This window comes from Carassius gibelio, chromosome B12 (assembly GCF_023724105.1).
Source record: "Carassius gibelio isolate Cgi1373 ecotype wild population from Czech Republic chromosome B12, carGib1.2-hapl.c, whole genome shotgun sequence".
Lineage (NCBI taxonomy): Eukaryota > Metazoa > Chordata > Actinopteri > Cypriniformes > Cyprinidae > Carassius > Carassius gibelio.
This window is the reverse complement of record NC_068407.1, coordinates 16,671,162-16,696,684: the sequence shown is the minus strand read 5'-3', so window position 1 is coordinate 16,696,684 and position 25,523 is coordinate 16,671,162. Positions and strand designations below refer to the sequence as shown.

The 25,523-nt window shown below is 35.8% G+C and overlaps 2 protein-coding genes across 6 annotated transcripts in view; both read right to left on the bottom strand.

The window, feature by feature from the left end:
- Positions 1 to 605: 605 nt before the first annotated feature.
- Positions 606 to 3,416, bottom strand: LOC127968914 (cytochrome P450 26A1). The gene is made up of 7 exons (XM_052570338.1): positions 3,103 to 3,416; positions 2,702 to 2,926; positions 2,047 to 2,328; positions 1,801 to 1,956; positions 1,576 to 1,710; positions 1,343 to 1,495; positions 606 to 1,234 (listed from the first exon to the last, which is right to left on the bottom strand). Exons 1-7 carry the CDS (start codon positions 3,289 to 3,291, stop codon positions 896 to 898), a joined length of 1,479 nt encoding a protein of 492 aa, XP_052426298.1. The 5' UTR covers positions 3,292 to 3,416; the 3' UTR covers positions 606 to 895.
- A 5,698-nt stretch (positions 3,417 to 9,114) lies between these two features.
- Positions 9,115 to 25,523, bottom strand: part of LOC127969094 (exocyst complex component 6-like) — a 71,216-nt gene continuing 54,807 nt past the window's right edge. For 3 of the 5 annotated variants that reach the window (XM_052570773.1, XM_052570772.1, XM_052570776.1), the window contains 8 exons: positions 25,397 to 25,508; positions 25,173 to 25,307; positions 23,831 to 24,010; positions 23,188 to 23,217; positions 18,033 to 18,174; positions 15,761 to 15,834; positions 11,608 to 11,720; positions 9,115 to 10,559 (listed from right to left, as the gene is read on the bottom strand). In XM_052570773.1, coding sequence (XP_052426733.1) covers positions 10,427 to 10,559; positions 11,608 to 11,720; positions 15,761 to 15,834; positions 18,033 to 18,174; positions 23,188 to 23,217; positions 23,831 to 24,010; positions 25,173 to 25,307; positions 25,397 to 25,508 — 919 coding nt within the window. In that variant the 3' untranslated portion in view covers positions 9,115 to 10,426. Of the gene's footprint in view, positions 10,560 to 11,607; positions 11,721 to 15,760; positions 15,835 to 18,024; positions 18,175 to 23,187; positions 23,218 to 23,830; positions 24,011 to 25,172; positions 25,308 to 25,396; positions 25,509 to 25,523 lie in introns of those variants that run through there. The other 2 variants (XM_052570774.1, XM_052570775.1) reach the window with 2 other exon arrangements.

Here is a 25,523-nt window from a genome sequence, read left to right as displayed (position 1 = left end):
TGGTAGCTTGTAATAAAAAAATTAGAACTTTATAATAAATAGCAGATTACTTTCATAAAATGCATATAAATATCAGTTGCCACTCTATATCTCCCAGTAAAATGATTTTTAATTGTTTAGTTTCATGATTAAAGTTTTTATTGTGACATTTTTAAAGCAATGCAATACAATGATAATTGAGAGACAGACAAATAAACATTCCACAAAAGCCTATATTACTAATAACATATGTTGTTTTTAGATTTACTTTCTAAAAATCAGTATGTGTGCTATGACTTGAAGCTGGATTCTTTCAGTTTTACTAAGAAAGCATGTAATAGATATACGTTTTTGCCAACATTTTAGTCATGTTGATAATTTAGAGGCCTTATAAATTTCCATATCACATATTATCCAGTAGACTTTACAGTGTTAAGAACAATTACAAGCAGGGTGTTATTATTGTTTTGGAACTCATGATCGATCTAAACGTTGTTCAATATCCATCTACTTCCAGACACAGAGAGATGCTTGAATCTTCAAACTAATTTGAAACGATTGTTTTCTGCGCATGTGAATAAAATTGTACTATTAGCATTAGTAATGAAAAGTCAGTTGAAATTTCAAAGAACTTGTTTTATTAAATAAAACACATGATAAAGAGGAAGTTAAATAAGTTGCACACAGTACAAAAGCTATATATATATATATATATATATATATAAAACACAACTACATTATAAATATACATCACGGACACTTTGTAAAATTACAGCGATCCATAAAAAGTAGTGCCATCGTTTTAGCTTTCTTGTATAGACTTATATACACATCTTTCATATAAACAAAATAGAAAATATCCAATACATCACAGCTCATCTAAAAACATATGTACAATGCTCGTGTTCGTTCAGAACTAATTTCTGACGTAACTACTGAACTTGGTGGGGAGATTGTCCACTGGGTAAACGGTTGGGCCCGTTTTCATCGTCGGGGGTCCATTTGAAAGAATCCAGTTGCATTGCTGTGTTAGCTCGACTAAAAAGATCTTGAGTAACACTTTGGCAAATTCTTTGCCCACACACATCCTGGAACCGCCTCCAAAGGGGATGTAGTTAAACCTGGAGCCGTCCTCCAGGCCTTTGCTCATGAACCTCTCTGGCTGGAACTCATCTTTGTTAGGAAACACCTCAGCAACGTCATGTGTGTCACAAATGCTGTAGATCACGTTCCATCCTTTAGGTATCTGGTAACCCTGAATGAAAATTAAATATCATTTGGTGTTAAAGAATGATTTACACCATGGAAGAACATTTAGAAGCAGTCTATAATATTATTGACCAAGCCTTAAAGTTGAACTTACATTGAGCTCAAAGGTTTTGAGTGCCACTCTGAAGCCTCCAGGCACAGGGGGGTTGATTCTGAGAGTTTCTTTAATCACACATCCAGTGTACTTCAGTTGTTCCAACATCTCCATACTTAATGTCTTTCCAGGTGAATACATGCCCATTTCAACCTGCCAATGAAAATGTGTCAATTAGCCCACACATTGGTTTAAATGTGCCATCAAACTGAGAAGAACGTTTTGGATCATACCTTCTCCTGAATCTCCTCTCGAACTTTCTGCACCACTTCTGAATTCAGACCCAAGAACATCACCAGTGAGGTTGCAGTGCTGGCGGTGGTCTCGTGACCCCCAAACAGAAGCTCAGTAGCTGCTTCTTTCATTGCCTGAGGGAAACACACACTTCATTATTGCTGTTCCCTGACTGGATGACACTTACTTACTAATATCTGATAAGTCTAATGAGAAATAGTTACCTGCAAACTGAAGGGCTCATCACTTCTCCTGCTGTTCTCAATCAACAGCTGAAGAGCATCTTTGTGTTTTTGCTCGTTTTCGTTGTCATCATCTTGAATTTTCTTCCTGATGTTCTCCTCAATTTTGGAATGAATGAAATTGCGTGCTCTCAGACCCTGCCCAATAAATTACAGCTTGTTATTTTCTCGAGTTTATTTCCCAATACCGAAAATGCATCTTCAGACTGTCATTCTACAGTAACTCACCCTGTACAAGCCACTGAAGGGAACATCAATTGGCAGGGAGAACAAGTTTTTAATCATTTCCTCAAAAGCTTCCACCAGTTCCTGCTCATCTGTCTTTATTTGCTCAGGCTCGAAACCAAGCAGGATTCTCATGGCTATACGAAACATGAGTCGTTTCATCTCTGGGTAAACCAGCACACATGGATCTCTTTGCAGCCAGTCTTGAATGGCACTCTTCACCTCCTCCTGGATAACTGGAATGTAGTGCTCAAGAGCATCTCTTGAGAATGCTCTCATAATGGCCTAAACAGAACATTATACAAATAAAAATAAAATCAGTGCATCTTCTCAAACTTTTTTCCATATTTTCATATGCAAAGAATGAATCTGGGGTTTACTGGACAGTTTAAGATTTAAGACACTGTAACACTCAGAACTTCTTGGCTAACTTTTGAAGATTTCTCACATATTCCATTGTTTTATTGAAGAAAATCTCAAGTGCCTCAAAACCTTTCAAATGTAATGGCTTCACAAGAGAAGCCACTGGCAAACTGACAATGTTCTTGCATAAGTTCTTCAGAGAACATTGTTATAATATTGGAAGAAATTCACAACATGAATGTAGTCTAATATACAAAACAAACACACACACACACACACAAAATAGCATCCTTACCTTTTTCTTGTTTTTGTGTTGAGTGCCATGAACATTGGAGAGCGTGTCAGAGCCCAGTATGGTTCTCACTGATGCTGGCCACTGAACAGAAACCAGCTTGTGTTCGCCCAACAGAATCTGCCTCACGTTATCAGCCCCCATCACCCTGACAGTCGGGTTCCCAAAGAGGTGCGTTTTGTAGATGCAGCCGTATTTCTGGCGCTTCATCCTTAGGAACTTTCTTCTCTGTGTGTAAAGACAACGCGTTATTTTTGGCACAAATATTCCGATCGCACATTTTTCTCCACATGCATCCGTTATTAAAACACAACAAAACATTAGAGTGCATCAAATTTAGCTACCATATGTGCATGTGCATATGTGCAGAACTTGTGCATATGGCAATAAAAGTGCACGCGTACCTGGAGGATCAGCTGGAGTGTCTCTCCGATGAAGGGTAAGCCCATGGTCCCTGGCGGCAGGGGACTTCCACAGTTCGGATCGACCCGGCGAATCAATAACATCTCCCACAACTTAACTGCGGCGAGAAAGAGCAAAACGGGGAGCACGATGGTGCAGAGAAAGGTGACTATAAGCGTGTATAGCCCCATGCTGAAGCGCGCAAAGATTACAAAAGAGCTTCTGGAGAGGAGACGCGTCTTTACGCACTGACTGAAGGCGTCCTCGCTGGTGCGCCTTTATATATCCATTGCGCGCAGGTCTCCTCCTGTTACCTTCCTCAGATAAATTAGTTCACACAAAGTTCATCTTTAATTGTGGTGTCATCTCGCCCCGCCCACAGGGCAGAAGCTGCTCCAAACTCTGAACCATTTGTTATAGGCGCATTTTAATACCACCTCCTGTAGAAGGCAGACAATCCAGAGATTTCACTTTGAAAAGGTGTTAATTCCCCCGACACAAAAGGAAGTATCCGAGGCTCTTTTGTTGCCAATATTCCCGTCGTTTACACTCATTACTCAGGGCTTGAGTGGCATCAGAAATGCTGTAGAGGATTAAATTGAGGAGCTTAACTGTGAAGCTCTACTTTTACATTTTAAATCCCTTAAATGTCCCTCTTTTTGTCTTTCTTTGGCGTGGGGGTCTTTAAAATGCCATTACAGAGTTTAGAAAGCTTATCTACGCATGTACAGTATGTATATATATATATATATATATATATATATATATATATATATATATATATATGGAATGGAAAAATAGTTTTATAAAAAAGAATTAGGTAGAATATTTCTTATTTATAATAGTTACATTTTTACTGTTTTTATATTTATATAGACACCTATAGATGATTTGCTATGAAAATACATAGAGTTGATTTGAGTCATTATTACCAGGAATTGATCCCAATATCAATATAAATTATAATTCAGTAGTGAAAATCTGTGAACACTGTATACAATATATCAACCTAGACATGTTTAAGTTGTTGTGGTCAGTGATTGAAATAAGTTTGGACAGTTTTCAGGGCTGTGTTGCTGGATCTCGTCTCACATTAGACTTTAACTTGGAACCGTGCCATAGCTGTTATGCCCTGTTTTCATGTGGAGCAGAGTGTGCAGTAATATCATAAATATGGTCATTGTCTCGCTGCGGGTTCAAACTCGGGTCAGCTTAAGAAGTGACGGAGCAGAGCAAGGTTACCGGTACATGAAGAGCAAACACCCACAGTCTGAATTACTGTTTTTACGACAGCCATAACGTGGAAAAAACAAACTGGCAAGTCAGTCATTTAAAGAGACAGGATGGCTCCAAATTTTTCCCTCTCTTTATTCTTTGATGTGTGTCTGCCCTGCATTTCACCTTTCATCCTGTGTGATGGGATGGGGAAAACTCACGCGTGACATATCTACCTTTGAGGGGTATTTTACGCATGTGTCTATGTAAGCAGCACATTCATATGTTAACCCATTACACGACCGTTGCCATATTTATTCTTCGACATGACCCGACCATGCCAAATGCCCCAAGGGAACCTTCAAACTTGGCCTTATTTGTGAATTTGTGCAATTATGAGACTTGTTTTCCCTCGTCAGAGTCATAGCAGTGTGTGAAATGCTTTGATGAACCTAATAAACTCTTTCAACCTGAGTCAACAGCAATGCAACCTGAAGTTCAAGGATATTTCACCGAAGAATGCTTGTATAAATTCTTCCTATTTATAGCTCTCAAATAGTTTTTTTTTTTTTATTATTGGTATGTGTTTTTTCCCCCCGAATAAATCCAATGTAAACTGTTATATCACCCAGTTGTATTTTAATCCACTGGCAACATTTGTGACCAAACCTTTCTGTTATGTATTTTACAAAAAGAATTGTCAACTGTAAATGAAATGATTTTATATCAAAATATTAAGATGAAAGATGTGATTCAGGCTATGTCATCATCAATGGAATCATAAAACATATCAATACATATGCAATATACGCAAAATTTTTAAAAGCTCTATTAATAATTTATTAATAAGTCTTGTAGAAAACATGAACACAATTTATTTAAACTATTTTTTTCCAAATTCTTGTTGCAAATGTGCAATATTCATAAATTATTAACAGGAAGAAAAAAAAAACATTAAAAGCAAACAATAATGATAATAATTATTTAAAAAATATTGTAAATAGAAATATATGAAAAAGATTACAGTTGGTGGCATAATGCAATGGATATGTCCATAGATGTAAAAATGTGATGATTTAGCTGAGCTGAGAATGCTTATTGTGGAATTAAAACTGACAATAAAAACTGAACAACTGAATTGAATCTTCACGTTCACTTTGCACTGATTGTTATATGTAGCTAAATCATGTTGTAAGAGCTTTAATTACTAAAATTAGTTCAAAGGGAGTTGCCTAAACGCAATGCATCCCTGCTGTCCGCTATTTATTTCTCACATAGATGCTTACTTACTAATTTTGGAGAGCAATATATTCTGAGTCATCGTTGACCATACAAGACACGTATGAGCTGTAATATCCAGCGCTGTGTTTGTGTTGGTCTCAGTGCTCGTTCCCGGGCGCTGGTGACCCGCTGGTGACCCTGCAGCGCGGACCCTGACATCTCTGTGAACTCTGGGCGCAAAGCTCGCCAAGTTCACTGTCCATCAAATAACGAGATACACAGCCTGCGCTGCAGTAATTATGCACACTGCCATCTATTCTGCGCTGTCCTTCACAGAAATTAAATCAAGGCATCATTAAAGCCACTTACAGTAATGTTCTAATTGGGTCAAGAGATAAACAGCCTTTCACTGGTGCGCGCGAGAGAGTTTTAATTGGAGCCTCGGATGTAGATCGACGCTTTTATCACAGTTTCATCCTCATCATCTGCCTATATTAAGATATAGGTTACAGAGAAGAATCTGTTTTAAAAATGGCCGTGAAAAGTATCCTGCAAGCTTTACAATTATGCCAATTGTTCAACTTCTTAAATGAATTTGTAAGCAGTTTTCATGACGCGGGTTAACTGCTTTCGCGCTACCCACATTGTCTTTTGTTGCAAACTATTCAGTCACCCATTTGAGAGACACTTTTGTGATAAACATGTAAGTTTAAATGTTTAGTAAAGAGGCAAATAACGCAGTTTTGTCGAAGTTCAGAACGGAACAGAAGCTCTCAAGCAGCGTATTGTTGTTATATTTACCTCTCAGGCGAACGCGACTCATCCGCGAGCCTCTAGTCTAGTGCGCCCTTGCTTGTAATCTAACTTTTGAAAATGTACTTTACATATAATTATACGGGAAAAAAGTTAAGGACAAAGTCTAATTAGGGGCGTCACATCCCCCTATCCCGACATATAATTCGCACTTTTGATGAAAAGGAATCGTTTTCAATTACCATGTATAAAAACATCTCTACACTCTGGGTAAAATACTTTATATACCCTGTGATCATATCAAATGATTAATTGTCAGCAGGTATTTCAGAAATTATATGGGTCTAGCCTAACCCGCGCATCTATACCTTGTTTGCCGTGTAGCCTACGCAGTTTGCCGGAGCTACTTTGCTGTTGTTGTTTACTCGCATAAAATGACCCACATTAGTGACACGTGGCACAGCTATAGGTAGTGAATTTGTCTTTGATTTATGAGTTTACATGACATATAGACCCGCGAACGCAGTTTGAACCGTGAGCACCGCAGGAGGGGGTCACGAGAGCACAGCCAAACAGTTCACTAAAGGGTCAGACTGAAGACTGACTTTAAACTATATAACCTCCAGCCTCTGGAGCCTCATTCCGTCTTTTATTTGCATTTTAAAATACTGCTGCTATTAAAGGCTCTTTCCTTGCCAGACAAAACAAAACGACTAGATAGCAGAATATATAAAATATTCCTGTGCCACTAATAGTTAAAAAGAGTTTTTTTTTCGGTTTTAGAGTGGCTTTGAACTCTCCTTCTGTATTAAAAAAGGTGAAGCATTTCAATTAAATACTGACTTGTTTAATTTTGTAATTAGTGGTTATTTTATGTACTTTATATTAACTTATATTTATTTAATAAAGTCTGAATATGTAGAAGTAATTCTGAATATATAGCTATAAGAAAGTGAATCTGTATAGTTATGATTCGTAAATAAATAATTGTATAAGCCTAAATATATAAATGTAAATAATTGATATAAATGCATATAAAATCAGAAAATATGTATAAATCCTGAATATACTGTATAAATGCAAATATGGATATACAGTATATTGTCATATTGTCATATTGACATCTCAATATAACTATATCTTTATTATAAGGCATAGCAATAGACTTTTTTATTATACCTGTACATGGCTATCAATGTAAATATTTTCTATATTAATTATTATAAGTGCATCTCACTAATCTTAGCCAAGCCAAGAGTATTTTCCCATTTACTTTTTAAAAGGCTGGCTGTGGTGCCAAAAGGTCCTCACAGTCTGTGAAAATGCTAACAGACATCTTTTCTACAGAGTTCAGCATGGCTGAGAGGGCTAGGGAAATTGCTAACAATATCATATGTTTACAAATAATGATTAGAGTGAATAGAAATATTTGCAGCAGCATTTAATATGTAGTAATACTTAAAATAATTTACTTATAAATCTGATTATATATTTATATTAAAATTATATATTCAGATTTACCTCTATTCATTCAGATTTATGACTATATATTCAAATTTACATTTATATATTCAGACCTATTACTATATATTCAGACTTATATTGTCAGACTTATAAGTATATATTTAGATTTACTTCTATATATTTAGACATAATATACTCAGGCTTATAACTATATATTCAAAATTCACATTTATATATTCAGACTTAACTATTCAGAATTATAAGTATATATTCAGATTGACTTCTATATATTCAGTTATATATATATATATATATATATATATATATATATATATATATATATATATATATAAAGAATTATATGTATATATTAAGATTTACTTTTCAGATTTATAACTATATATTCAGAATTATAGGTATACATTCATATATACTTCTATATTTTCAGACTTATAACTATACATGATAGATGAGCATAAGAAACTCCTGTAAAAAAAAAAAAAAAAAAAATCATTTTGATCCCAAATCGTGTGTGTTTGTATATATATATATATAGAGAGAGAGAGAGAGAGAGAGAGAGAGAGAGAGAGAGACAAAGGGTACTCGATGAGCAGCAAAAGCAATGGATGAAGGAAGGGGGTAAAATGTTGCTTTTAACATTTCATTTGACATAAAGAATCAAACAGAGTTTCATATCACAAAAAGAAATCCGGTTTTCATTTGAAACATCTTTATTTAATGGACACAGTTGTCCAAAGTGTCCAAAGTTGTTAAAGCGTCCCGTTTTGATGGACTAATGCAGGGCCCAGAGCTGTCGGACCACCTCCATCCAGATTGTCCACATTCATTGATGACAGACTGGACCTAGCGGATTGTTTGCCAATATATCCTTCAAGAGAACATCCCAACTGGAATATTGGTGAAATGAAGTTTAGAAATATCAGCTATCATCTGTTCAAAAATAACCATGACTTTAAATGCAATAAAACAATTAAATGTAAAATTAAAACCATTGCATTGAATAAGATAATCAACCGGAAAGAAGTTTTACATAGCTTGTTATCTTAATTTCATTAAAAAAAAAGTATATGTATATGTGTATGTATATATATATATATATATATATGTGTGTGTGTGTGTGTGTGTATATATTAATATACATATATATATACACACACACACACACACACACATATATGTGTACGTACACACACACACACACACACAGGTACATATATATATATATACATATACTTTTTTTTTTAATGAAATTAAGATACCGAACTATGTTTAGGAGTTTAATTGTATAGAGTAGCAATGCTGTAAAGACATTCGAAGGAAAAAAACAAACAAACAAGTGATCAAGATGTATTTTTGGTGGAATTTTATTTAAGCACACAAATAAAAATAGGTGGACCTTGATAACAACTGAAGTCGCTTGGGTTAGTGTAACTCCAGGCAATGCCAGTTTTTGGATATTGTGACTCTGTCTGCCTTACTTAAATGTTGAATATCTGAGTGACACTTTACAGTAACTTTCATTTTTAATTTTAACATTCCTTAGTGCCTAAGAGATCATTAGTTCATCTGAATGTAAAGGAACTACTGATTTATTAACCACATCTTTAAAGCATAAGAGTTATTTTAAAGTGAGACCAATATTAGTGTTGTTATAACTATAAGACAACAGAAAACTGAAATATGGGAACATCCTCAGATGACACATTTTATCTTTACATTCCATTTTTTACCCATTTTACATTTTTTTTAATGGTATATACAGTGGTACTTTAAATAAATAAGCATAGAGTTGCTTTTTAAAATGCAAACTTAAATAATTTTCAGTGCAAAATGCCTTCTCAAAATTTTTTAAGAAACAAAATAAAACCATGTGGATAAAGATATTAATCTGGGTTCTTTCTACGTCTGAAGCTGGACAAATTATTGCTTATTTATTTTCATCTAAAAATGATATTCTAACGCATCTGAACCCAAAGCTTTCATTTAACCCTGAGAAAAAAAAAGAAGAAATATTCCATGTTTGCATCGTTCAGTGAATGCAGCTCACACTTTTAGATTCTTTCAATAAAAAAGTGCTGTTTGTGCACATGAGTTGGAACAACGTAAAAGAAAAAACGATGCATTCTCATGCAAATGTTTAGCATTTATAGGTTACCTAATTTGAGTCAACTTCACCTCAAGGCAGACCAATGGGAAGCGTGATTCAATAGCATTGTTAAATATATGTAAAATTATTTACAATAAAAACTTCATCCATGTTACACCAGGGAGAATTTCATACAGGATGCAAATCGACCATCAGCATCACCAGTCACATACACACCGCCGCTCTCTCAAGTGTAGTGTTAGGAGTCATTGCACTTTCACAACATACAAAACATAATTCTCAACCTTTAAAAATACATTACAAAAAATTACTGCATAACTTCATCTGTTGACTTTTTTTTCTCTTCATTTTTGCACTATATTTACATTATTAAGCTACAGCGGTGAATATTTTGGCAGAAGACATGGAGGATGCAGTACTTTGAGAGTAGTTACCTTACAGCCAGTTATTGGATTTCAAAAAAAGGGCCAAAGCAAGAAATATAACACAGTTTGTAAGTAACATCGTCAACCCCAGCCCAGTGTTTGGAGTTCATGTGGATGACTCTAGGAATGCTGGGACATTCCATTCACCAGACTTCTGAGCTGCTTCACCACCGTCTCGATCAATTTCTGCTTGTCACGGTCGTTCTTCCTGAACTGGGTGAAGATATTGTTCTTTTTACTTGTGTCTTTCATTCTGGAAAAGCAAAATGAGGGGATTATATTACAGTCGAATATATGAAGGAAATATCAGAGTATATTATTATTATTATTTTCCACATTTTAGAATAATAGTAATGTCATCTAAAACAACGAAGTTATACAACAACGTGAATTATTTAGTGATTAAAATGAAACCTACTGTATCATGAACCATTGTTATTTAAAAAACACAAATACTATTAGTTTTTGTTCATATTTTGAATCAGATTTAAATTTGTAGTAAAATTAAAATAAATGTACAATTTCAGTATAGTTTCTATTAAGTTTTAGTCTATTTAGTTTTAGTTATTTTAGTACGTCAACTAAGTGAAAAACAGCGTCTGCAACGGCTTTTATTAATATTTGTCTTTTTTGGACCACAACCCCTTTTGGTGATGCTAATGATACAGAAATAACACACTTCTCTTTTAAACTCATATGTAAAAATTCTAGTATAAATGCATATTTTTCTCATATATATGCACCCCAAACACATTTAAATTCATTATCAAAAAAGATTTTTTCAGTGCAGTAAAAATCATGAATTAGTAATGATATAGTGATCGGTGACCTATGTATCATATAATAACTAAATTATTCACATGATATTATTATTCTCTGTACAGTATGCATGCTGCAATGGGTGTCGGATTAATAAATGATGATGAAATAAACAATATTACACATGAAGTTATTCATGCAGCATTTCACATTACTATGGAGAGAGAGAAATCCTTATTGGATCTACGTACCCTCTGTTGACCCTGGCATTAGTAAGTAGGAAAAAGGAAAAAAGGATGAAGATTATATTTTAGGTTAAAAAACACATCAGAGCTCCACTGTTCAAATCACTTCATCATTTGTTCACTTATGTTTAAGATTCTGTTGTTGAAACTAGTGAGCCATCAGCTGCCTTCTAAGGCATCCTCAAAACCATCATGGTTATAAAAGTAACAGTTTAAAGCACTCTAATGATTTCAGCTAAGTTTGATATATAAGCATTTCTTCACTGAGCTGAAGGAAAGAGTAAAAACACTACATACTTTTCTAAAAGTGCTAGCGCAGTGGAGGGGTTCACCCGCAGGTACTTTGAGGTGGGCTGTCCGTAGTCTGCTAGGTACGTGGACCAATCCCACACCATGAACAGATCTAGAAGCTGAATGAATTAGAAAAACAGAACAGCGTCAAAACCAGAACGTAACGTCTATAATCTTAGAACTTGAACCAGAACCAACAGAATAGGTTGTAACACACTGAAAAAGAATACAATGAATGTAATGGCCAGTTGTTTTGATTTAACATACATTTTTACATTTTAAAGAGAAAAACGTGAAAACCACAATATAATAATTAGGGCCACCACAAGAATTTCCAAGGACTGTATATAATTATACATTTGCAAAGATTCTTAAATATAATTTTACAGAGAATGCAAACATAATTCAAGCCAAAGAAATATATCACAGCTGAGAATAAGGCCTGGTCAGGATTATTATACTTAAAGTACGCTAAAACTAAAGCCATAAAACATTTTCATTAATTGAAATAAAGGAATTTGGTCTAAAATAAAAATGCATTTTTTCCCAAATGTATTTCAACTAATGGCCAAAGCTAAATTTCTCGTTTTCCGTTAAATAACTAAAACTTAAATAATATACATATTTTTTTTAGAATTCTTGTTCATATATATATGTGTGTGTGTGTGTGTGTGTGTGTGTGTGTGAGTATATATATATATATATATATATATATATATATATATATATATATATATATATATATATATATATATATATATATATACATACACACACACACACACACACACACACACACACACACACACACATGTATATGTAGATAGATAGATACTAAAATAACATCGTTCTGGGAAATTCCCACATTTTTTTACTTTTTTGAAATAAGAACCCCAATCATAAGAAACAAACAATATTCAAGGTCCAAAAAAAAAAAGAGAGAAAGTTGTTAGTTGCCCAAAGAGAAGTGTGTGAGGTCATACACTAATGGCTGGGGTTAGTACTAGGGCACTTGTTGGGGAGCTGGGAGCACATTAAATGCTAAAGGAAGAGAAATCCCTCCGTGACCTCCAGATAACCCACAGAGGAGCTAATCCTGGCTCCACGGTGCTCTGGTCAGTAGGCACCCTGCCACTTTGCAACTCTGATTCAAAGCAAGGCTCTGGACACATTAAACTTAATTTGCTGGAGAAGGGCCAGACCACTCACCTCTATATATGCAAATCAATATCAATCAATGGGGGACAATTCCTGGATGGCTCGTTCATTATAGAGGGCCAGGAGAGGAGGGTTCGGGGGGCTAATAGCACTTCACACCTAATATGTGGTCCGTATTGAGGAGGTCTGTTTTTCAGACCGCTATTTAGTGCTGTTTGCTGCTCCTGCTGGGCTGTGACAATATTGCTGCTAAACACACCAAGACCCTGCGGAGCATCATGGGCAACAAGATTGTGCTTGTAAATGTCAATATTTGCAGACCTTGGGCCAGGGCGATACAGCTTAATCAATTATCCAAAATAGATTTAAATGTCATTGGTGGTATAGATATAGATGATATAAAGTCATGCATTTCCTGAATAACCATCCAATGACTAGTTTGGAGTGTTATGAATTAGATCTTGATGGATATTTGATAAAAGGTGGGATCCTAAAGTCCCAGACCACCCTGAAAATATCAAAGGAATATCTTAGATTCTATAAGTCACTATTTAGAAATCCTATACATTACTTGTGCCTTTATTTAAGATTATTATAATCCCAGTCACTGCATTTCTCCTCCAGAATCTGACGAAGTTCACAGTGAGGGGTTTTAAATTTCCATTAGGATGACAGTATTACGTTGACATTAAATACACCCTAAAATATACTATTATACATATTAATATTAATAGTACATGCTATTCAAAAGTAATTATTTTTCCAGAAGGTAGGCATTAAATTGACCAAAAGTGACAAGAAACACATTTAGATTTCAAATAAATGCTGTTCAATCAAATGCTCTATTCAAGGAATCTTAAAAGATATTTATGGTTTTCACAAATAAAAAAGATTAAGCAGAACTACTGTGTTTAACACTGATACTCAATAAGAAACATTTCTTGAGCCCCAGCATATTAGAGTGATTTCCAAAGGATTATGTGACACTGGAGACTGAAATAATGATTATTAATTAATGGCTTTAAATAGTGTTATTTTAAATGTTGTTGTTATTGCTATTTTTTGCAGAAAGTAGCTAGTTACTGGAAAAGCTTTAGTACTGTGAACAACTGATCTATTCTCGCGCTACTGAAAAAAGGAGTCAGGGTTAGGGGAGTCAGGTTAGCAGCATCGCTACTTTTAGATACTTATTCGCAATACTGGTGAAAGTGAAGAACACAGCTAAAATACATGGACATTTTAGTCTCTTTTAAGTGATATAAGCAATTGAATTTTTACCAGCACTGCACAGTATCACCTTGCAGACAAAAAGAACTTAAAACGTGCGTGATTGGCAAGGAGACTGACCTCTATATTTGGTGTCAGTACATGCTCAAAAAAAGCTAAAAAAATAGCAGTAGCCTGGCATCAACTTTGTGTCGGACTGCGATTAGACCTCTAGGGTAGATCTGCGTCATAATGGATGATGAGAAGGTTATCTACACTGGGGCTGGGGTGAATAGCTAAATTCTGATGGCCAGCACTCCACTGTCCTTATCTCTGACCTTGTCCGAGCGCACTCTACACAAATTGGAGCCAGAGCTCGCTGAGAGCACTTGAGAGAAGCTGTCAGCAAATCCTCCAAGAAACTAGGCAAGGATCAAAGTGGTGTCATGCTAATGGAAATCGAGAGGTCTTGGCGAGCGGCCGCAGTCGTGACATGCTGAAAGACGCCACCGCGACCGGAGCTTTCCCATGAACAGGTGGTGTATGTGATTCAGCACGTGGACTGAAACTGCAACCAAAATTACACCCAAAAATTAAATTCTGTCATCATTTACTTACCCTCATGTCATTACAAACTCTCTTATTAACATTTATATTTATATAATTTTTAAAGTGTATCATACATTTAACATATTTATAATATTTTATATCATATTTAACTTTTAGAATGCTTCTTTTAGCTTTTTGGAAAGCCATAGAAATTATATAGTTCATTTTTCCTTTTGCTACTGAAGCAAACGTGAATGCAAAAAATACATTTGTTGTATTTTCTGTTAATCACTATAGAAGTTCACTCAACTATGGTGACTTCCACTTTGGAGAACTTTGGAAAAGTGAAAATGGTTCATATATTGGCCCCTCCTTATAATGAATTTAAATAAGAGCTCATGGTGTCAAGATCCAAAAAAGCACCCAAAGCTATCATTAATGTTTTGTATAGAAATTGTGTACTATATTCCAAGGCCTCTAAAGTCATACAATAGCATTACGTGAGGAACAGACCCAAATGGCAATCAAAATTAGCTTATCTTGTAATCAAACACCATCGAAAACCAAAATCATATGGTCTCCTTTTATGATGCTTTTAAATATATTTTAAGAAGATATTTCATACTTTAAAGTGGAAGTCAATTATGACCAAACTGATTGGTTATCACACTAGAAGAAAAGTTCTCCAGAAGAAAGTAAGTCATAGGTCTGAAACGACATGAGGATTTTTACAGGGATGCACGATGTATTTGCCACCATATCGATATCGGTATCGGCCGATAAATGTTAATTTTTCTGTTATTGTTATCGAACCAATAAGAGAATTTGGCCGATATTATGTATGATTTGAAGAGATGTTAAGCTCTCTGCTGAACATAAATATAGATATTAGAGGTATTAGAAACCAAAGGGATTTTAAACTGAGTGCTTTATACTCCACACCCTAATAATACTTCCTTAAATGACATACCTTTGCAGAAGAAACCTTGACATGACCCCGGTTTTACACCTAAAGCACCTCAGGCCCAGATTAAAAGCTCAAACTCCAAGCAGCACAAAAAAAAGAGCTCCTGATAGCATAATGAACCCCACTGCGACTAAGTGATTTCCCCTCCTGAAGGTAAGCGTGTTCAGGTTGGGATAATCCATTAGTGCCTGTGAATGCTGTATGTTCTCCACCCTTCCCCTCAGCTCACTCACAGCGACTGCGGATCAAGAACGGTCATGTCTGCAGAGAGGTCTGTACCTGTCGGAGGTCAATGAAGGCCAACTGCAGTGTGTCCCCCTGGAATCCTGGCACGGGCTCTGAACTGGCAAACACTGTGAAAGGAATAGGGAAATAATATTTAAAAAACAATTCGTTGGTGTGTGTTGATTAAAGACATGAAGTTAAACCCCTGAACAATATTTACAAAGCATCTTTGTTACCCTGAAACATGAACCAGAACCAGCAAAGACATTTTCCTCACATATATTTTATTAATGATAACTGAAAACGAAATGAAACTCACAACCTGGGATAAGGATTCTTATGGGTGCATCTTAACTAACCAGCGTTAAGATAAACTGCTAATGGGACAAACACCATTCAGACCTTAGAAAAGGGTCAGACATTCCCTGTCTTACCCGTGTGGTTGAACCCTCACAAACTCTAGACATCTGTGACCTGAGGCAACAGATACGAGCATGCACACACAGCCTTTCATTTCTGCTGACAGTGATGTAGCGTGACTGAAACCCTAAATGGCTGAGGAGTAGAAGATATGATGCTAGAACCAAAGAACTGTCTACATTTTAACATTATTGATGAACACTGTGCTTGGACATCTCTATTGTGCCATTCAGAACTAAAGGGGCTTATGGACTTCCCCAGGGAGATATCAGAGATCTAAGCTAGAACCTAAGTGAGATCAGTTTCTGCATTTCACAACATCATAAACACTTGAGGATCTTTTGACTTGGGAAAGAAACATTTTAAGGTCAGCTCCATAAATGGTCGGGTCTGTTTTCATAATTCTGAAGTCCAATAAATTTAAGATCAGGATGAAGCCATTAAGCCCAGTGGAGATCAGCAGAAATGTGTTCCGTTTAAAAATGTGTCATATGTTATTTTAGACATATGCCTAAAAGCAGTAATTACTGTACAATGTCTAAAGCAAATCTACCAACAGCTATATGGGTGTTCAAAAGTTTGCAAAAAAGTAGCATATTTAGCAGTGGGTTTTTTTCTCTTCTTTAGCTAAAAAATATAAAAATAAAAACTTGCATTATACTTGAACTATATCACACACTAAAGCTACACATAAGCCTGTTTGCTGTGATACTGAATTATACACTTTTGATTTACCTGGTAAAACTGAACTATCAAAGATGAACAAGGATAGAAATGGACCCAAAAATGAACATGTTTGGAGCTAGAGCATTCATGTGAATTATAATTTAAAATAACCATCTTCTATTTGAACATATTTATATTGTATTCCACAGACAACAGTTTCAAAACAGCATTTCCATTTTTAGTAGAACTATGAATGATATCCTCATATGAGTGGGTAATGCATGCAAATGACGAATGAATAACAATGAATGTTCAAATGGATAAGTGAGTAATGTTGCTCTAAACTGTCCCATACCAGCTCCTATCAGAACAGGTATGGATTTCCAAGAGCAGATGGCGTGTGGGTAATCAGGAATGTTTCTCGAAAGAGTGTAACTCTGATAACTGCTTCTGAGATCAGCTGATAATATCAGTAATACCTGCTGCATGAATGCATCTACCACAGAGTATACGACTGACATTCCTGTCTGTTCATTAGTGCATTAGTCAACCAGTTGTCTGGTTTATTAATTAATGATTTACAGCAGATAAGATGCATTCAATAAATGATTACTATTATCTTAGACTTTGCTTACAAAGCTCGTGCATGGCTTCAGAAGACTTCAAATAAAGGATATAGACCACCTTTATAGAGTACAGGGACTACACTATTAAAATAATACATTGTAAAAAGATTATTTTACTCTATATGGTGAAAATTTGTTTTTGGAAGTGAAAAAGAACAAATCATCTTATAATCTTCAGTGTAAAAACAAACTGATATTGTCAGATTTCCCTGTGGGATACTTCACAACTTCACATTTAATGTTTTTCCTTGAAGTATTTTTTTTGGGGGAAGTCTGTGGCCAAGTGGTAAGAGAGTTTGACTCCTATAACCCTAAGATTGTGGGTTCGAGTTTTGTTTTTGTTTTTTTTGTTTTTTTTAAGTGTATTAGTGATTAGTATTTCAGTGGGTTGATATATGAATATTATATCAGGTAATGAAATATATGTATGATTTACTTAAAATTGTAAGTTCAATTCGTAAAATCTACAGTACTTTTTATAGTAATGTTTTGGCAACCACAACTTTTTGTTACTGTAAACTTCAGTGAAAGAAGAGGGTGAGTAAATAATGACAAAAGCTTCATTACTGGGTGGACTACTAAAACTATAAAATTATCAAAGACGCACTACTCACGTTCACACTGTATGACATCCAGGTTAAACTGCTCAATGGCCCCCATGCTGATCTGTTTGAGCTCAGTATCCAGCAGCATCTGCATCAGTGATGTAGACAGGTGTTTACAGGCAGACATACACGCCGTCTGTGCCACCTTACCCTGAAAACGGCACACAAACACACCAACAAACTCTTAGTACAGGTGTCATCAGCTATGCACATGCCATGGCATCAGTGCTTTTCTATCTCAAAATCTTAATTAATTCAGAGTATGAACTTGAGGTTGACCGATATATCGGGCTGATATGTGTAATTTTTTAATATATCGGCATTAGCCGATATCCGTGTTTAAATTTAAAGATTTGATTTAAAGTCAGGCACGTCGGTGGGCAGCCCATGTTATTGGTGCGGTGGAAAGTGCTGCTGCTGCATGTGAAGAACCCCAAGCCAAATCTTTTAGAAGATTCAACAACAGTCCTGGGAGATAAAGGTAGTCAGAGAATTTCACTCTGTAAATGGGGTGAAGAAGTTGTCAGCTCTTATAAAAACTGCAGCGTGATTGAGGGCTCCGTAACTCCGCCCCGCTCACAGACAGCACCATGCTACGAGAGACAGCTGTCCTGGAGCTGCCCAGAACCGTGAATCACATTTGTTCGGAAGCATGGTTTGATGCAGACAATAGCCAGGTTTGCATCCAACTCATTTGCATTTAGGGATGTCAATATTCGATCATTTCCATGATCGATCGTAGTTTAAATTAATGATCAATTAATAACTTTAATGCTGCAAAATGTTACTGCTGCGGTATTATTATTATGTGCAAAAGCCACTTAGAAAAAAAGCTTTCTCACCCAAATTAAAGGGCTTTTAGTCTGAATAAAATGCTAGTAGCAGGACTGTGAAATGAATAGATGTGAATATGATCATTTGATTAAATGAAGAGAGCTCGCCATACGTTTGAGATCATTTTACTTTGTTGACTGTTTCCCATCAAGGAGACTGCTGAATGCGCCTCTTTAAATGGTTTTGTGGTGCTTGTTGTATTTTTCAACGCAACTGCAATGTTTTCAAATGACACTATGGTATTAAAAATGTTTTTATCCCAAACGTAACTGTGGCGCTTGTGGCTCTGCTGCGCAGTCAGTGAACTCCTTTTTTCAAATCAAACATTTAATGTAAGTATTATCAACAGTACTTTATTTGATCCTCTTCTGCAAAATTTCCGCTAGGCTATTTGTTTTAAAAAATCTGGCATTTACAGTGCAATAGATCAGTGTATGCGTGTGTGCATACGAGGTCGAGCGAGCGCAGGTTTGGCTAGATGTATTTGGAGGTTATTGCTCATGTCTCGTTCTGCACATATCCAAATGTTTCCATATTCGCAATGAATCTGAATGTTAAACTATAATACTTTTTTATTTTTTTTATGTAAACTAGACGGAAAAGTTGATCCTCTTCACATGAGCAAAAAACATCCTTGGCATAACAGCAGAGTGGACCTCTGTATACTACGGTCTATTTAAACTGACCAGTGTAACCTTTTATATGTTTGGTTGACTGTACTTTATTTTAATAATGAACAGACTGTGATGTAAGTTTGAAATTATAACGCACTTTAGATGTTCTGTGTAATTTATACCAAACACAAATGTTGCTGGTTGATAGTGTGTTTGCAGAACTACAGATCATTTATTTTTATATATTTTATTTTTTTATTATGCGTTTCCATTACCCTTCAAATTGCGCAAATTAAAACTGCGAACTGAAAATATGCCCAATGGAAACAAGAAAATTTCTAAAAAAATCCCATATATTGGAAAAAAAAAGTTTTTATGGTTTTCAAACAATCCGAAAAAGGAATATTTCGCAAAACTGCAATATAATTTTTTTTTTTCCAAAAACAAACTGACTCCAATATTTTTTTTTTCCACATCATGCTAAAGTTTTCAGACTGAGCCATTCACACTTCCAACAAAGGACTGATTATGGAATGGTTCTTTTGTATTGCAAACATGATACTTGACTCTGAACTGCTGCTAATCATTATTCTTTGGTCTATAATATTCTGACCATTGGGGCCCATCTCACACCTAGATTACCTACACTTCTTCATTTCATCGTTATTGAGTTTAGGGGATAGGTGCAAGCGTCATAATGTGTTTACATTAATCTACAACCCGCCTCCAGCAGAGCGGGGGTGTTGGAAAGTTTGTTAACAGTATACCGTTGCTCTGCCTTTTCGAACTGCTTTTTGCCCCGAACCGAAGAACGAAAACAAACTTTGTTTGAAGTATATCGGGGCCTTTACAGTGAAGCTGATTGTGGCCACTCTAGTCAACACTTGTGTTTATACCAGCCGCAGCAAGCATTTTTCTGAAACGGCTCTCCACGCTGTTTCTGTAAACGCTGCTTACACCACCTTCGAATAAATATAGCCAAAATCTGTCAAAATCCCACCAAAATCCATTGACATGACTTATCGCGAGAGGAAAAAGTTATGTTTTAGTTGCATAACATTGGTTAATGGAAATGCTGTCATTTCGCAAAACTTTTTTATCAACATCATAATATAGCTTTGTTTGGTAATATAGCATAATATAGCTTTGTATGAGCAGCTCCATATTCAATTGATTTTTAAAAGATCAGCCTGGTTATTCTTTAAAAATTCCTCTTTTTTGTTCCACCGAGGACAGAAAAACACTGGGTTGGGAACAACATGAGGGTGAGTAAATGAATGAGTTGAAAACAAAGGTTTTCCATCGCTTGAAAATCCACCATCTGATGGATTTCAATTCAGACACAAACACACAGAAACATCTAGTCTCATATCCACAGCAGTCGTTCATGCAAGCCGACACACTCAAAATGAGAAGAGTTGTAAAGACCAGTCAAATCCGGCAATACCAGATGCCAAACACACATAAAACTCATGCAACAGCTGCTCCACCAGTACATGCTGATAACTAGCAAAGAAATTAATAAACGGTTCCATTTAATTATTCTATCCAAAGCAAAAAATGCAAAAAAAGCTCTTCACAAAAACGAACCCCGTTATTCTCATATTATCAGTGATGATATCCATTAGACACCTCGCACAATAAACAAGACTAAATATTTCACTTGTATTATTTTGATGTGTAAGCAACATAAAACACTCAAGCACCATAACCAATTCTGGTATCATAATTAAAAAACACAAACGACAATCAATTCAGAATGCAATGACATTATTCTATATTTCTAGAGATATAAAAACATTTTCAAAATCAGGAATATAAAAGCAGGTCCTCTTAAAATTCATCACATTTAAAACTTTTAGACCAAAAATGGTAAAATAATAAACACACTTAAAAGATGCTTATATTAATGCAAATATTTTGCACAAGGTTATTATATTTAATAAAAAAAACTTAAACGATAAAAAAACGTTACTTGAAGTAAAATGAATGTTAACTGGAATAATACATATTTCATTTAGTTTTATTAATGTAGAATGAAAACTAAAACCCAAATCAGAAAAAGCTTTATAAAACAAATAAAAATGCCAAAAACACACAATAACTAAAACCTCAACTAAAATTAAATTGGAAATGGGAAATATAAACATTAAAACTAATTCAAAATATTAATAACAGGTATAACAGTATCTCTATGACATTAAAATAACTCTGATGTGAAGTGGATTATTGGATCAATGAGATTTGACTATGGGCCGAATCCAGCACAACGGCCGAATTAAAAAATGTGGGCTAAATTGCTATTATATTTTAAAACCCTTTTTTGTGCTTTTATCTCTTTAAACAACAAATACCATTTTTATGGCCTGTTTACACAAAATCAACATACATTTTAAGGGGGGGGGGGTGAAATGCTATTTCATGCATACTGAGTTTTTTACACTGTTAAAGAGTTGGATTCCCATGCTAAACATGGACAAAGTTTCAAAAATTAAGTTGTACGTTTGAAGGAGTATTTCTGTTCCAAAAATACTCCTTCTGGTTTGTTTATTTCTTAAGGATGATGCAATCCCAACGAAAAAGGGTCACGATCGTGTGTTGGAACCGCAGGCGGTGAGTAAAACTGCTTAAAATATCTCTGCCTCCTTGTTAGTGCGTCCGCCTCCCATGCCGGAGACCCGGGTTCGAGCCCCGCTCGGAGCGAGTCGTTGCTGCTGCTGCTGCTCTCGTTCAGTTTCAGCCTCGGGATCTGATTCTGGATCATAAATAAACGGCTGAATCTGACTGTTATCCATGGTTTGTTTTGGGTGATGGTTTTTTCCTCAAGGTAATGTCAGCTTCCAAACGACCTCTACGCAAAAGCCTACTGGCGCTCGTGATTCTTTAGCTCCGCCCACACGTCACGCCTCCAGTCGGTCGTGTTTTTCCGGGAAAAATCGGTACAGACTATCTTTCTCTTATGAATATAATAAAACTAAAGACTTTTTGGAGTTATGAAGGATGCAGTACTACTCTATAGGTACTCAAGATTAACAGGATATTGAGTGAAAACGAGCATTTCACCCCCCCTTTAATGAATTGGTGCAAAGTGAGTTAGCTGCGCTAACATATAGATTATGAAACTTCTGAGTAAACTTGACATATAATGATATCTAGCTGTCCTGATGGTGTAGTAGGTTAGAATGTGTCATTATGCAGGAATAATAAAGCAGCATTCTGAATTGAGAGACACTCAATGTGTCTACCTCCATTTAAAGAGGTAGATCAACAAAAACAATTTGTCCATAAAGTCAAAGTAAATGAGGTTCTGAACCCCATTTACATTCATTTTATGGCTAAAAATACTCATTCAATTTATTTTGTGTTCCAAAGAAAGAAAGAAAGAAAAGTTTTTGGATTTCAATTAAATTTTTTGGGTGAACTGTTCCCTTTAAATGCTGTGACTAGTGCTAGTGAATCTCAAGTAAGAACGGCACAAATGTTCTGCAGATACTTGTATGAGCATCAAACAATAATGGGCAAAATCAAGCAAATCAGGGGCAGCATGCAAATCGATCTGGATTACATTCTGCAATGCACGTGAAAAGGGAAGCAAAACAAGGCTTGCAGCAAGTCCACATAACTGACATGAACATGCAGGTTTAATGTATTTTTTAAATTTTTTATTATGACAATTTTTCTCTTCCTCCTCTAGGGTTCGAAAAAGGTCTACTTACCGACATCGCAGCATGATCTTTGTTGTTATTCTGATCGGAAACCCCAAGAAAATAAAACACGGAAAGGGAAAGAAAGTATAGCGATAATAAATGGACAGACAAAGGAAAATCAGAAAAGCCAAGCATGCCTGGCAGAAAATAAACCAAGGAATACATTCACTTAGAGGAAAGATGTCACTTTTGTTGAGAAACCAAAGCATATCCAACTTAAACTGGAGGTTAAAGTAATATTTTTAAGAGGACAGGGCAGCTGAAGAGAAACACAAGCAAGCTGTATCGTTCTCAGCAAATGGATGGGCTGGGAGTTGTCTGTGTTGATTATGTGCAGGAATAGTCAGGTTTTTGATTGGTTTTGGAGACGGACGTGGTATGTTTCTGTAGTGACACCTATAACACCAAACACGACATTCCTGTGCATTTATACACTGATTTACACCTAGTATCAAACAGTGGAAAGTCAAAAGAGGGGCATAAACTAGAAAAGGTTTTGAACTTACACCCAGGTATGAACATCTAAACACCTATAAATGCAACACTGATTGACGCCACACATGCAATAACAAACATTACATGAACTCATGGGTGAAGACTGGCCACAAATTCACGGCAAGACTGCATATGAATAGGATGGTATGAAACTTACTGGAAGGTGTGTGAAGACCTGGAAGGTGCTACGCAGGAAGTTAATGAGGTCCATGAGGTAGCCGCTGGCCCTGCCGTCCGATTCTGCCATGCCCCATTCATAATCAGCCAGCTGAATGAATTCATCAATCTTCTGGTTGAGTTTGGTGTATATTTCTCCTTCGGCTGCATGTCTAGCATCCTAAAAATAGGAAACCATGCATTCAAAAATTTCCTCAAGTGTGCAAACACAACAGTGGTGCAACCAACTACTGAATGATTCCTGGGATGCTTTTAAACAGTATTGAAATGATAAATGTTGCAACAATTAATTGTATGCTTTTTTGTTTAACTTTTAAAAAAGGCTAATATTCCCTTTCAAATGCAATTCCTAGCTGTTAAAAAAACGAATTCACATGAATATCAACTGCGAAATGTGGAAAATTCCTAGTTGCACTGGAAATCAATTGGCAACTGAAGCAGTAAATGTTGCAACCACTAAATCGTCATGCAACAATCAAACATAATTTGTAGGACTGGGACAATACGCTAATCTGCCGATTCAATACTATCTTGATACTTATGTGCCGATTGAATATATATTGCTATAATTGAGTATTGCGAATATATAACTTGTGATTAGATATTAAAATTATTTGTGATTTTTGTTAGCTTATTAAAGACCAGACAATGGAAAATACATGATCATACCGTTAAAAAGACTGTAGTACATTGAGCCTCCCAAACTTTCAAGTACCAAAACCCTGAACTTGCACATAAATATAATAGTCAAATGTTCAACAAAATGAGTAGAAAAAATACTTTCTGAAATAAAATAGTGCTTTGCACTAATGTTACTTCGCATACCGGATTAGTCCTTTTTACTCTGCTATTTTTCCCAGCAGCGTGTAAAATCCAAAGTGCTTGGGATTTAAAACGTGAAGGTGCAGAAAGAATTCTCAAAGAGGTTGAAAAATATTTTCTAGGCATATCAATCGGTACACTTGGTGAACCTTAAACGGTAAAAAAAAAAATCAAGTTGTAAAAAACAAAATTTGGAAACTGGTGGGGATGAATACTTATGCAATTCGTTGTAATCAAACTTGAGCAATGCTAACATGCTGCTGCATGTTTAATGACTCAAAAAGAGGTCACCCGATAACACCTCCGTTTTGATACATTTAACACAGTAGCATCAAAACAAGCTCAGTATGCAGTTCGTGAAGCCTGAGGCGGCTCCTGTCCTGTGCTTTACTCTGAGGGAACCACTCCAGATGGCTGTTTTCTGATCACAGTGAGCCCTTGGCAGTCATACAACCGAGTGAAATGTGTAATTAAAGAACATGTCTGTGAATGACTTTTACCTTGAAGGTGGAAAGCCCGTAGAGTCTTGTGGTATGAACTGTTTCCGGGGAAACATTGGTGATGTTCGTGATAAAATCCTCCAGGTATTTACACGCATACTCTAAATGGGTGGTGTTGATGATAATTTGAACTAGCTGAAAAACATAACAGAAAGTAAGGCACACGTTATTTTCGAAACTGAGCTTCGCAGACAGAGTGAGGCGATTGGTCACATTAACGTTACCTCAGTTAATCCTATGTGTGGCTTTTTGATTAGATTTTGTAAGCAGCTGCTCAACGTCCTCGTCAGCAGCAGGTTGGTGGATTTACGGAGCATGTCGTCAATCTCAGTTGAGCTGAAATACAAGTTA